Source organism: Anneissia japonica, unplaced genomic scaffold, assembly GCF_011630105.1.
Source record: "Anneissia japonica isolate Jap-2015-1 unplaced genomic scaffold, ASM1163010v1 scaffold1891_len642697_cov171, whole genome shotgun sequence".
In the NCBI taxonomy this organism is placed as follows: Eukaryota; Metazoa; Echinodermata; class Crinoidea; order Comatulida; family Comatulidae; genus Anneissia; species Anneissia japonica.
Window position 1 is genome coordinate 239,853 of NW_022700553.1, and position 13,600 is coordinate 253,452.

Genomic DNA, 13,600 nt, shown 5'->3' on the forward strand with positions numbered 1-13,600 from the left:
GGTTCAGATTTATTGATCAATCATATAAACTAATTAATGGTAAGAATAGTCATGGTGATAGTTAAATAACAGTATATTGCGCAATAACTAAGATGAGTTTGGAATTCAATGTTCAAATGGTCTTCCTAATTGTCAATGGAAATTTCCAATAAGCCCCGCTTCTAGGATATTTTGCCAAGGTCCCACAAAATGACAGTGTTTAAACTTATGCAAACGCTTGTGTTTGTGGGACAACATGCATGCTTGTTTGAAACGCACGTATTGCTGGCCCTGTTTTGATTGCTCAATTCTGAAAAAAGTGTCTTGTAAATTATCTTTTTCTTTAATTCCTTTCCTTTGTTAATTTTTTTTCCTCTTCAACCCTCACAGTACTTGCACTGTCATATAAGATTTGGCGCCTTTTCTTGCCGCTTGTCAAAAGTTGTCTGAATGTCTTTTTTGCATTCTCGCAACTAATCTTCTTTTTAGAAACAATCTAAAAAAAAAAAAGAAAACTTTCTATGATGACATTGATACAGGTATGAAGTTAATTTCACTGAAGGAAAATGAGGGTGCACAATTTGAAAATTAGAGATTTTCATGATTTTATTATGATAAAGTACAACCCCTCCTTTGGGACACCCCTATTAAGGAAATACCACTATTTAGGGTACAATTTTCGGCCATAAAATGAGTGGAAGTATATCTTTTAACACTATGGCCTACCCCTATTCAGCAGACAACCCTATTAAGGAGACACCTTCTTTGGTCCAGAGGGTGCCCCCCTTAACAGGAGTTCTACTATTCTTTCCTGTTTAAATGGCCAGAAGAACCAATCCATTCAGACTTCAGTCCATTGCAATATGAGAAATGACAAACCTCATCCATTGTCTCTAGAACGATAAGAAGCTGAGGTAGCAGGTGATAAATTCTCTTCACTAATTTGCTTTGTGATACAACGGAGTAAGCAACGAGGACGCACGTCCACTCCAGCAAATGGTATGTCTGACACAAGAAAAACACATGATCACTACACGTGTAGCTTTATAGTAAATGAATAACACCCTTATTCTGAAGTTAAATTATTATCATACTTGGATCTACCACAGTGCACTGTCGTTCAGTATTCAATTCCAATTGAGTTGTTCATAATTTCAAAAAATTACTGTTATTACTAAGATTACATTTCTCTGGATATTTTGTGTAAATCAATCCTCAACTTTTATAAACTTACATTTGAAAGCCATATTTACTCTAGACACGATTACGACACGACATCAACATATCATCGCGTAGTTTGTATTCTTCAACACTGCACGCATCTGTATGTCGTTGTTGTGTTGCAATCGTGACTAGTGTAAAGGTAGCTTAAACCTAAAAACGGATTTATGCAGCAAGATACCGCAAATTGTGAACATACTTCAGTATAGAACTCTGCAACTTGGTCTGCCATGGCAACAGCCTCTGTGTGGATCTTCATCTGCTCCTCAGTCCTACACCAACTGCAGATTCTCTTCTCAACTGCTACCAGATCACCTTTAGTAGCATTCTTGTTATCAGAGTTTTGCTTGATTGTCTTAGCATGCTATGACCATAAAAAAATGTTATCAATTAGACAATTTGCCTTGAGTCATGCTTAGACCGGGAAATGATGGGGCGGGGGGAGGCGCAAAGGTGTGATAATTTTTAACTACTTTTGCGTAATCTTTTGACTTTGAACATTTCCAGTGGGAAAGGGGGAGCAAGGGGACGCAAACTTTTTTTGGGGGTATGATTAGGTGAGCGGGTGCTTGCTCACAACAAAATAAGTTGTTCTGAGCTTATTTTAAGTTATTTGAGTGCGATTCCTTTTTGTTTGAACATTTTCAATGGGGAGGGGCACGTGCATGTAATTTTTTGTACGGGGTGCACCCCTAGATATACCAGCTGTTCTCATTTGTAACTTTGATATACTTAACTACAAATCAGAATATAAGCATTTACCATTTTTGTAAGCACTCCAACCACACCTCTCTTCATCTTGGTAAAGGCGGTTCTTGATGCCATTTTCTTGAAATCAATGGCTTTTCTAAGGATCTCATCTTTGGTTACACCAATCATTACAGGATAAAGTTCAACAGTCTAAAAAATGAACCAGAAGCTTAATCAGTATGCGTTGATTTGCATACATGAAGTCAACATTCAGGCAAATATTGTAAGGCTGTTTTTCAGATTTGACAGGAAAACCAACTAGGAAATTATCAGTTGTGTATCTTAAGAGACATCCAAAATTTGAAAATTATCTTACTCAGACTGTACTCAACCAAGAAACTTGATTCAATGACTAAAATAAAGCTTACATTGTCTTCCATAAATATAATAATAATAATAATAATAACTCATTTTTTATATTTGGTACCCCAACAGATCACACTTCACATTTTTAAGACCATCGTCAAAATCTTCAAAAGATGATGTAACAAATAGAACTAAATAGGGCAGAAGGTAGTCATTCTGACCCACCAACTTCACACATGCAAAAATAAAGTAAAAACATAGAAAATCAGGTACATATTTCAAAATATGACTTACTTCTAACTCGGCAGTTAATTTACTACAGCTTGGTGAATAAGAATGAGGCTGCAAACAAATCCAGCAAAATATCTTTCCACAGAAGCATACCATATTTGGACAACCGCCATTCTTTTCCATCCGACGGTTACAGTGTGGGCATTTCTTCACGCGGACAGACATGATTTTGTGGCTTCTCTTGTCCTCCTCTGAAGAATGGTGGAAAAACAAATGAATGATATCATTAAATTTTAAATTAATTTTGTTTAATTTAGTAAACTGAAGAATATGCATGCAAAATTGCACCAGAGACACCAAAATTTGGCATTTTGTCATCGTAATTTGCTCTGAGTAATTTTGTTCTGTATAATTAATTTTGTTAAGCATTTGCTAATGGAAGATGAATTTCCATATTTGTATTTACTAGAAAGACAATAAAGTGTGTGTAAATTTATACATTGGTATACAATATAAATGAGGGTGATACCACATCTCGAAGTAAATTTATTTAATTAAATGGGGTCATAGATATAAAAAATAGTTATATTTATAATTATAATTATTTATTTAAAAAACAGAAGGATTTTAAAATGTTGATATGTTCATGTTTGTGGGAACATTCATGCATGGTGATATAAGCAGGATGTTCCATTTATAATCAAGGGGTGTTATCATTCAAGAGAAAAAGGGCAATTACTGTAGTTTATCTAGGTGTGTGTTCACAACTGCAAGACCTTTTTTTAACGATGTTACTTGAAACGAAATAAAATTGGAAGGGTTTCAGTAATGTTCAAAATTGTAAATCTTGATTGTTGATTATGCAGGGACTCAAGTTAGAAGAAGTCGATTCAGGGAAATCATAACACATCTAAACTTAATTTACTATGCATGGTGATAATACCCATTGACACTGACTTCCGTGAGACAATTGATATGAAAGTAATAAAAACATGCAGATTAACAAATTTGTGGGAGATGAGTTTTTGTGAGAGTCTTGCTTACGAGAGTGTTGGGAGGCCGTCCCGGTTTTTCGGGAGACTTCCGTGACTTGAGGAGAGTTAGGACCCCTGACTACGTAATGTAATGATAGTTACCTCTCTTCCTTAAGGTTTTTAAGTACTCCTCCGCTTGTTCACACAGTGCTGGCCAATGGACGTCTTCCTTACATCCAACACACCATGCCTTACCACAATCACATGGTACAAAGCCTTCACCGTCACTGCATTGGCACACCTTCCCTACATGACCACAGCCTGGTTCTGGACACCAATGCAAACTAGGATCATTGTCCACAATTCTATTCTGCTTGTGAGTCATGTGGTTTTGAAATTGACTACTTGAGGTCAATGACATCAATGTTGGTGTATCCACTTTGCTATCGCACTGGTATTCCTGAAGTAAAGGGGAAAAATTACTGCACATAAAATTTGATTTAAAAATAAACTTTAAACACTTGTTAATTAGTGAAATTTGTACACTTACCACCTACTGTAAGATAATTATGCATTGGAATAATTTCCATATTGGGATTTTTTACGTTCCTTAAATATTCCTTTGTAAAGTGTAAAAAAAATTTCCAGCAAGATATGGTATATGCCCATATTTGGTCAAATCACATAGACTTGTCACACATTACAGACACACACCATACCCCATTTTTGTATTACATTACTTCTGTCTATGTTAATCAAGACGTTTACTTACGGGACAAAGAATGGAGCAATCACCTCGCCCAACTCTGGTGTGGATGTGATGTTTCCAGCAGTCATTACAGAACCAATGTTGGCATGAACCTAAAGCTGTACCAGAATATCCATCACTAGAGGGCAGCAGATCTTCAAAGCAGATACCACAAGAACTTTGCTGAAGAATTTGTGCATTTAAAATCTAAAATACAGAAAAAAATATCAGTACTTTGTCAAAATACCTGTATGCACCATCAGAATGTTTAATTTTTCCAATATATTGGAAGGATTAATGTGTGCTAACTTCCAAAAAAACATACCTTGATGGTTTCATTGGTAGTAGTCATCTGGTGTAGAGCATGTGGTGTCATCACTTCAGACACCTGTTGTAGGTGCTGTTGAAGTGCGTTATAGGCCAGGTGACACAAAGCACCTTTTGAAGTCTTTACATCTGTATAAAAGCTGCAGAAAAATTGAATCAAATAATACAAATTAAAAGTCAAATGAGGTGTATTTGGAAAAATTATCAAGAGTATTGCTGCTGAAAATAATTTGGTTCAAAATTTAAAACCACCAGAGTTTAAAGATACATAGAGTGTAACCTATGACTCCAAGAACAATTTGTTATTTAGTCTAAAATTATATACATATATTGTCAATAGTGTAGTGTAGGCAAAACAAATTTAATATTTCTGAGAGTTCTGATTATGGGATATTGGCTTTTGCCAGTTTAGTCAGAAAGGTATTCAAAAGACAGTTTGCATGGTTTGTGGCATTTTTATGCTGCAAGATCAACTGGCATTAACAATTCTACTAATTGATGGGTGTGTCTATTTGGGAATATTGGCATAAGATGCTGCTATATCTATTATGTAATAGATTAACATACTCGATATCTGGACCATTTGCAATTCAATGATTAATTATTAGGCCATTCTTATATTATTTTTTCTTCGAGTGGTGTACTTACTAGTCCACAGGTAACTGGTCCAGAATAGTCTTAATTGCTGTGATGACATCTGTGGCAGAAAAGGTATTGCTGTTGCTTAGAGCATTCTTAAGTTCATACTCATAATTGGAAATAAATTGATCTTCTAAACCAAATAAGCAAACCCTGTCAGGATAAAAATACTTTCAGTTAGTGATTCAAAATAAAAACAATGTAAAATTCAACTCATTCTCATCTTCCTCATTATGAAAAGCCTCATCTTCAGACTTACCTCATCTTTATCATCATTTCTCATTCTCTGTTAAAACTGCAAAAGTACATACTGTAGGTTTATGATTTTAAACTAAGCATAATAAAATGTTTTAAGCAGAATTATCATTAAATGAGATAGAGTAAACTAGTATGGTTTGATGGCCTACCTAAAGTCGTCAACTTCCTCCAACAATTCACCATTCTTCTCTGTCCTGGCATAGTTTACAAAAGATTCTGACATTCCTTTCTGAATTTTTGTGAAAATGACGAGAAATCTTCGCCCCATTTTTCGCAGTTGTGTGGCAGCTTTGCTCATTCCTCGTTCAAGCAGAGTATCTTGAACGTGCGATGTCACGTCAATTAGGAACCTCCTAGGCAGACTAGCACCCTCAGTGTAATCACTTTTAAAAATCGTTTCCAAACATTCAGGGATTATAGAAGACTTAGTAATAAGAATGGAAGTAGTAGGTGGCAGTGTTGGAAGAATATCTGGTGACAGTGCCATTGTGGCAGCTGGTTGGTTATTGATGCTTGTAGTTGGAACATCTGGTGAAGGTATTGTGATTTTATGGTCTTTTCCTGAAATCTTGGCCTCATCGCATGTAGTGTTCTTCTTCAATTTCTTCTTATGTAATTTACTTTTCTTTGGTGATCTGGTTTGTGTGTCTGAGAAATCCAAATGATCGCTAAGGCTTAACAATGGTGGTGGTCCCATTGAGAACTCTGGATCATAAACATAAAAAATGCTCTCCTCATCACCAATATAACCATCATCACAATCGAAGTGATCTGAATAGTAATCATCATCATCATCTTCCTCAAATTCTAAGTGGCACTTGTTAGGTCGTTGCCCCTTTTTCGCTATTCTTTTAGCAAAATCTAAAAAATATCAAAATGAGTTAAATTCAATAGAAATGAGTAGGTCAACCGTGTAATTCAATAGCAATATCACATTTATGAAATAACTTTAATAAACCCAAAATTTATTAGGAAAGATGAAAATAGTACTGTACTGATGAAAGAGATGAACATGAAGACTGATGAATATTGATGATGATAATGATGGTGATTATGATGTAATGATTATGATGTAATGATGATTATGATATTGATGATGATAAAATGATGACGATGATGATGATAAAATGATGATGATGGTAATCAGTAGAGTGACTGAATCTAATACTTTTTTCTATCTGCCTGAAAACATATTTTGTTACATTGTAATTTGTATCTATTTTGCAATAAATAGTAACAACTTTTTAAAGGCAAAATGTATATTTTATTATACAAAATAAATTTAAATTAAATCATGCTCAAAATAAAATTCCTTATGCTCACCTCCTTTGTGATCAAGTGTAGGTGCAAAATGCGGATATTCTTTGCGAGGACGTGCGTAACTGACTTCGTATTTTAAACATGGAGTCGGGTCTCTTTCAATGTCTTCAGTTTCTGTCCTACTACGTTTCTTACGATTCCCACTATTTCTCTTGGCATTTGATATTTTGGCATTTTGTTCTACATTGATTAAATCATGCACATGAGCATACTTATTTCTAGGCTGCTTAGAATGAATTTCTCCTTTGCTTTTGTGGATTCCAGTGCAATCAGGTGACTTGCTTGATGGAATACCAATGCTGCGTTCAACTAAAATCACTTCAAACTCATTTGTTTCGTGTACAGGATCAAACATGATGTTATCTTTCAGCAAGTTTGGCAACTCCCATCGTTTGCATTTGTTTAGCGAATAAAACAGAGGATAATCTGTGAAATGAAGAAGTTACTGAGTTGCAGGTTCATATTAAAAACAAAAACTAGATCCAAGCATACATGCGCATAGACTGTGGGGTGTAGCGCCCCTCCCCACCTCCTCCCACCTGGCAGCAAATTAGTCCACTAAGTGGGTTAAAATACCGAAAATAACCATTAAGTTTTCATTGGAGTAGGATTTAGCTCTGCATTCTGGGATTTTTTTCTGCATTCTCATTTTTGCATCCCAGGCAGAAACGAGTCTGCACTGCTGAGCATAACATTTTTACGAATGATTACATTAAATACTCTCCGAGGTTTGGAAGACCATTTTGGTCAGGATTATCCATTGCAGCAAGAAAGGGAGTAAATGTACTGAGATACATTGGGAATTCACCAAGGGGATACTTGTAGTGGTTGCTCAAATCTGAAAAAAAATGAATTAAATTATAGGGAAAGGTATATTGATTCATTTGATCCAAAAGATTATATTCCTTTTAAAATTTTCAATATTATTTAGGGGCAGATCCAGGTATTTGAAATAGATGGGGCTCAGGACTTTCACAGATACAGGGTCCACACACTCAAGCACCCCCCCCCCCCCAACCATGATCAGGGCTGAGGTAAGACAAAATATGAATATGGCACCAGCAGAAAATGGCACTCTCAGATTTAAATTATTCCTCTTTTTTTCTCCATTTTTTTTGGTATAATTTCAAAAATTTAGGAGGGACCAGGGTTGGCTGGGCCTTCTCTTTTATCCACCATTGTTGTTGTTATTATTGTTATTATTATTATTATTATTATTATTATTATTATTATCATTATTATTATTATTATTATTATCCAACGTAAATTGGAATACTGCACATTCACAATATTTTAAGACAGACAACTACAGTTTATAATTACCCGTAGAACCCAACCCTCCATCCTCAAACTGGCTCTCAAATTCTGCCAATATTTCTTGTTTCTTTTCATTATCAACTTTCTTCTGTATTACACAAACATCTTGTGCCGTCAATGAACTCCGCCAAGTAGGAATTCTTCGCAAAGTTGCACCCGTTGTTCGACCAAACCGGCCTCGTTTTTGCCCCATGCTAGTACTAGTGTTGGTATATTCTTGGTGCTGTAACCCTAGGTAATACATACATAATTATTGAGTAAAGTTTTGTTCAAAACAATGAATACCTTGTCATTCGACAAAACACAAATTAGTATGAATAGAAAGAGAAAACAAACACTTTACACTTTACCTACTAGGCCTAGCCTAGGCCTACTACTACTAGTACTACTACTGATCACAGACAGAGGAAGGATGCCCACGGCACAAACTGGTGTTCATTCGCGCATAAACCACAATACAATGTTAGGCCATAGTGGGCTAAAAAAGTTGTCCAAACCATAGAGAAAAACGAACTAGCTAATCAAAATTATGCCTAGGTTAGGCCTAGACTATTTAGGCCAGCGGGTCTATCTAGGCGGCCTCGAGTCTACGCCTAGGCCTACTACTACCGCGTAGAGGTAGACCTACCTAGGCCTAGCCGAATTCACCCAGGCTAGGCTAACTAAACAGCCTAGGATAAAATGTATAAATTATAAGGGAAAATGTATGTTAGGTAGGCCTAGGCCTCTAAAGACACTGTCATGACTTACAGTTATCGGGGACCTCCAGGTCTTTCCGTGTATGAACCGAATATTAATTGAATACATTTCGAGCTCGTTCGATGTTTTATTTGTTTTGAATTTCTCAACAGTTGTGCAATGCCAAACAACGATCGAGGTTTTTATTCTATTTATAGAAATTTCGTCATGGATGTGGTTATAATTATAACTTACTGTATGCATGACGAGTTTCACTGGGCTGTCAATCGAAGCTGCTGATCTTTCAGCAGCCATCCGGCCATCCAACCATAGGGAGAAGAGTTTGATCATGATCAGGAAAATTTCCCCTCTGAACCCCATTCCCCCCACCCTTGTCGGACAGGCTTTAAATAAATTAAACTATAAAAACTAATCATCGGTATGTAGAGGCAGGGGAAGCCGCAGCTGCCTATCCCATACCACCACCACCACCACCACCAGGGGTTTTATTCCGCGACCTCCCTGTCTCAGCTGAAAAACCTACTGTACTGCCATCCATCCAGAAAACAGAAACTTACGACCTTGAATAAACAAAATACATCAATGAATAAATTAGGTCTAAATGCAGAAGCGTAATGACTGTCTCTTATACACATCTAGATGTGTATAAGAGACAGTTCCAGTGCAATCAGGTGACTTGCTTGATGGAATACCAATGCTGCGTTCAACTAAAATCACTTCAAACTCATTTGTTTCGTGTACAGGATCCCGAATGCAAGAATTTGTAATAGAGGCAGAGGGGAACTTTCGCATATAAATACAGCATTAATCGATCGATCAATCAATCAATCAATTAATCAATCGATCGATCGATCATTCAAATTAGCTTTTCTATGAGCTATTCATTGGATCTAAAAGTAATAAATAGCACCCATGTAGATCGTACAAGACGTTAAAAAGACATTTAAAATAAATTAAAAACAAATTAAAAACAAATCACTGTAAATTCATGTATGTAAAATTAACCGATCGATTAAAAAAAAGCATTACCCTTTAAAATTGAGGTTGGTCAAGTACATTTTTACATATATTATTTTCGTATAGGCCTATTTAATGTACTTTCTTATACTTTTTTTCAACAATAAACAGTTGATAGACTAAGGTAAATTTCCATTTATTAATTTGTTTTAACACATTTTCTTTATATAGGCCTATGCAAAATAAACCTAATGAAAACGAATTGTCTACATACGTATTCCCAGTACCAAGTACTATGTTCTTAAAGTTTGCCTCAATATTGTAATTCAATATTGTAATTCTTTGAGGTAAGTTCGTTAATGTAACGCCATAGATTACTGGCTTCTGCACATTCATAAAATAAATGTGCATCATCCTGAACAAGGTTGCATTGTAAGCATGTGTTTGAGTTTAGAATTTTCCATATACATCATCTTTTCCTAGTGGGAATAATTCTATGTAATAATTTAAAATTTATTTGTTTGAGTTTGATTTCTCTAATCATTTTTACTTTTCTTTTCCAAGTTAACATCCAATCAACTGTAGTATTGAAATATAATTCCCATTTTAATTGACATTTCGGTTCTATACATTTCCTTTCGATAAAACTATTATACGTTTGTTTGCATTTTGTTTTACACAATTTTGTAACAAGCAAAGGTTTTTCTTTTTCTGCATTCTCATTTTGTGAAAAAATCACATCTTTCCATTCATGTGGAATGGCCTTTAACACAATATGATATTCTGATATTCCAATTTGATTTAGTAGATAACTTTTCTAATAATTCGTTCGATTGAATAAATCTATTTCCAAGCACAATATCTTTGATTTTCCACATGAATAGAAAGATGTGATTCATCATTGAAAAGACGTGTAGCCCATGATATGTTGAATAATAGTACTTGAGATCTGAAGTCGGATGCTTCTATACCACCATGTTCATATTTGTTTATGAGAGTCAATCTTTTTTATTTTTTCCGTTTCTTTATCCCGCAAATAAGTCATAGACAATTTTTGTCAACTTGTTTTAAGACAAATTCGGGGGTTTCTAAAATACTAGAATTGTATACCAGCTTTGCTAACGCTAATTGTTGTAAAATTATATATAAGTTAAATTCCTTTTACGCCATAAATTAAGAATATGTTTTAAGGATTCGAATTTTTCATACCAATTTTTTTTATTACTTATAGATTTGTCATGACAAACAAATATACCAAGAATTTTGAAACCACTTGTCCATTTAATATCAAATGGACTACATTTTTTTAATTTCCATTGGCCTAAGCACATGGCGTTTGTCTTTTCTTTTTTTTTCTTTTTTATTTAATTGAAGACCAGAAATCTTTCCAAAATTACGGTAACTATTTTATCTAAACTTTTTTTTTTTAATACCTTTTCTCATTTTTTAATAAATAAACTGTATCATCAGCTAATTGTGCTATTTTTACTTCATTATCGCAATTTCCTGTATTTGGTAGTACAATAGGCCTACCTTTTTATCGTTACATCATTTCTTATTTTCAACACCATGACTTCGGCTACCATGAAGAAGAGGAGAGCAGACAAAGGGCAACCTTGTCTAATACCCCTGTGCATACTAAAACGCCACCGAAGCGACCTTCAATATCACCTTTTTGATCATGATTTATTATTTTTTTAATTACATTTTGAAGTCTTTTTGATAAAACAAAGGCGGCAATTTTATAATCGACATTTAAGAGGGTAATCCGGGCCTCCAATTATTAAAGTCAGGCTCCGGAGGAAAAAAAAAGTTTTGATATGTTGTAGAACTGATTTTTCTAAGAAAGAAAAAAGTTGTTTGACGAAAAATTTGGGAACGGTGAATGAGATACAGATTTTTTAATATTTAAAAACTGGGGGGAAAAGGGGTGTAACTGCCCATTTTTACACCTTATTCCCCCAGTTTTTAAATATTAAAAAATCTGTATCTCTTTCACCGTTCCCCAGTTAAGATCCTCGCGCTCCCCCTTTTTGAAGACAGGTTTATAACCCCTCTTCTTTGTGAATGTGATAGTTTCCCTATCTCTAACCCATGGTTTAGACTTTTACACACTAAGGACCCTATTTTTGGTCAGTAAAAAACGGTAAACTCTACCGTAAGTACTAGGTGCTTTATTAATTTTCATTTTATGCATTGCGTTTTCGCACTCTGCAATAGAGATTTCACCTTCACATGATTGTTGCTCTTGGGTCGTTAGTTTAGGTAAATCCTACATTTACCAGTAAACGCTGGCTCCTCAAAAACCATCTGGAAAATAACGCCCCGGGGTGCTTATTTGAATAAATGCGGTATAGGCCTATTATGATTATTGTATTATATATAAATTTTACTTAATTATCTGACTGTATGCCAAATAATATAAAAACAAAGGTATGATTAGCAATCAAATTATAACAAATCAATACCGGTACATTCAGGGTGTGGTGAAAAATTTAAAAAAAATAACGCCGCTTTTTATTATGGTCCTTTCGGCGCTTGTGATTTGTTGAAATTGAACAATGTAACGGCGTTAAAACAAGTTAAAATAAACATAACGCCGTTTGTATTGTGACCCTTTCGGCAAATTTTATAGTTACGGCGTCTTTTAATAAAAGTCAACGGCGCTTTTGATATGGCCCTTTCGGCGCTGTTTAAAGCTTATGAATGGTTGGAATCGAACAACACGTAACGGCGCTAAAAAAAGACAACGGCGTTTTCAGTGATATGATCGGACGATCGGACCGAATTGAATTAAGTCACTTTTTAATTAAAGGAAATCAGGAACCCCCCCCCCCCCCGCCTTTTTTTTTTGGGAGGTAAAAAAAAGAAAGAAATGATAGCCCAGAACGTCTCAAATATTATTTTCGGGCGTCTAGAACACAAAAATTTAGATCAATGTTGTCTCGATCGGCCCAACTTTCGGCCTCCCCCTCCCCCCTCTTTTGGACATTTCTGGATCAGCCACTGGAAATGGTTTGATTTTAGTATAACTCGATGAGAAGGTAATATGAACATCATAATTTATATTAAAATATTGTCACTGTCACTTTTACAGATTTGTAGCGTTTTTTAAGGTGCCTCGCACTTTTGGTACAATACTGCAGCTATATCTTCGTCCTGCCTCGCATGAATTGCAGTTGATGTGGTCGCCAGGGTAGATGGCTTGAATGAACTGCATGCATCGCTGACTCGCAGTTTGTCTGGTTTGTCAATACCCCGAGTACTTCGGTGGTACACTCAGGGTTCAGGATGAAGAGTCCTTCAAGAAAGTTGTTGTTCAGGAGTACTGTTGTTGTTCCTTGTTGTCTGTCTCACTCCCAAGCAGTTGATCTTACTTCCAGTGTGGCCTCATCAACCACAGTGGCGACAGAGGCTGGGGCTGGGGGCTGGGGGAAGGGCGGGGTCTGCAGGGCTGGGGATAATTCCCTGACGAGAGCAAAGTGGGCGTGGACGTACCTTAAAATCTTTCAAAATTGGTCAGGGGCGAGGATAAAAGTCCTAGATCTATGCTCTGATCAGGGAAATTTCCACTCTCAACACCTCCTTCTCCCCCCCCCCCGCCCGTAGTTTTTATATATCATTATTGGATATTCATATATACCATAATTCATATTTATAATATTCATATTCATATTTATAATATAAATATTCGTAATGTTTGTATTTATAATTTATAATATTCATAGACATAGTCAAATTTATAATATTTATTTTATAGTCATAATAATATTCATATTGATATTCATAACAATATTCATAATATTCATAGAGTACTATAGTGTCACGTGATACTACTCCATTGCTATCGTTGCAAAAAACGTTCAACCTCACG

The 13,600-nt window shown here is 35.4% G+C and overlaps 1 protein-coding gene across 1 annotated transcript; it reads right to left on the minus strand.

The window, feature by feature from the left end:
- Window positions 1-1,285: 1,285 nt before the first annotated feature.
- On the minus strand, window positions 1,286-8,948 carry LOC117103367. The gene is made up of 11 exons (XM_033243912.1): window positions 8,821-8,948; window positions 8,077-8,301; window positions 6,757-7,179; window positions 5,583-6,294; window positions 5,185-5,328; window positions 4,535-4,676; window positions 4,234-4,416; window positions 3,624-3,921; window positions 2,551-2,738; window positions 1,963-2,100; window positions 1,286-1,564 (listed from the first exon to the last, which is right to left on the minus strand). Exons 2-11 carry the CDS (start codon window positions 8,261-8,263, stop codon window positions 1,286-1,288), a joined length of 2,694 nt encoding a protein of 897 aa, XP_033099803.1. The 5' UTR covers window positions 8,264-8,301; window positions 8,821-8,948.
- Between the last annotated feature and the right edge of the window lie 4,652 nt (window positions 8,949-13,600).

Coding starts and splice junctions, on each gene's coding strand:
- LOC117103367 (XM_033243912.1), bottom strand. CDS start 8,263: ATGGGGCAAAAACGAGGCCGGTTTGGTCGAACAACGGGTGCAACTTTG. Junction 3,922..4,233: donor ATTGCTCCATTCTTTGTCCC/GTAAGTAAACGT, acceptor CCTTTACTTCAG/GAATACCAGTGCGATAGCAA. Junction 2,101..2,550: donor AATTAACTGCCGAGTTAGAA/GTAAGTCATATT, acceptor TTCATTTTTTAG/ACTGTTGAACTTTATCCTGT.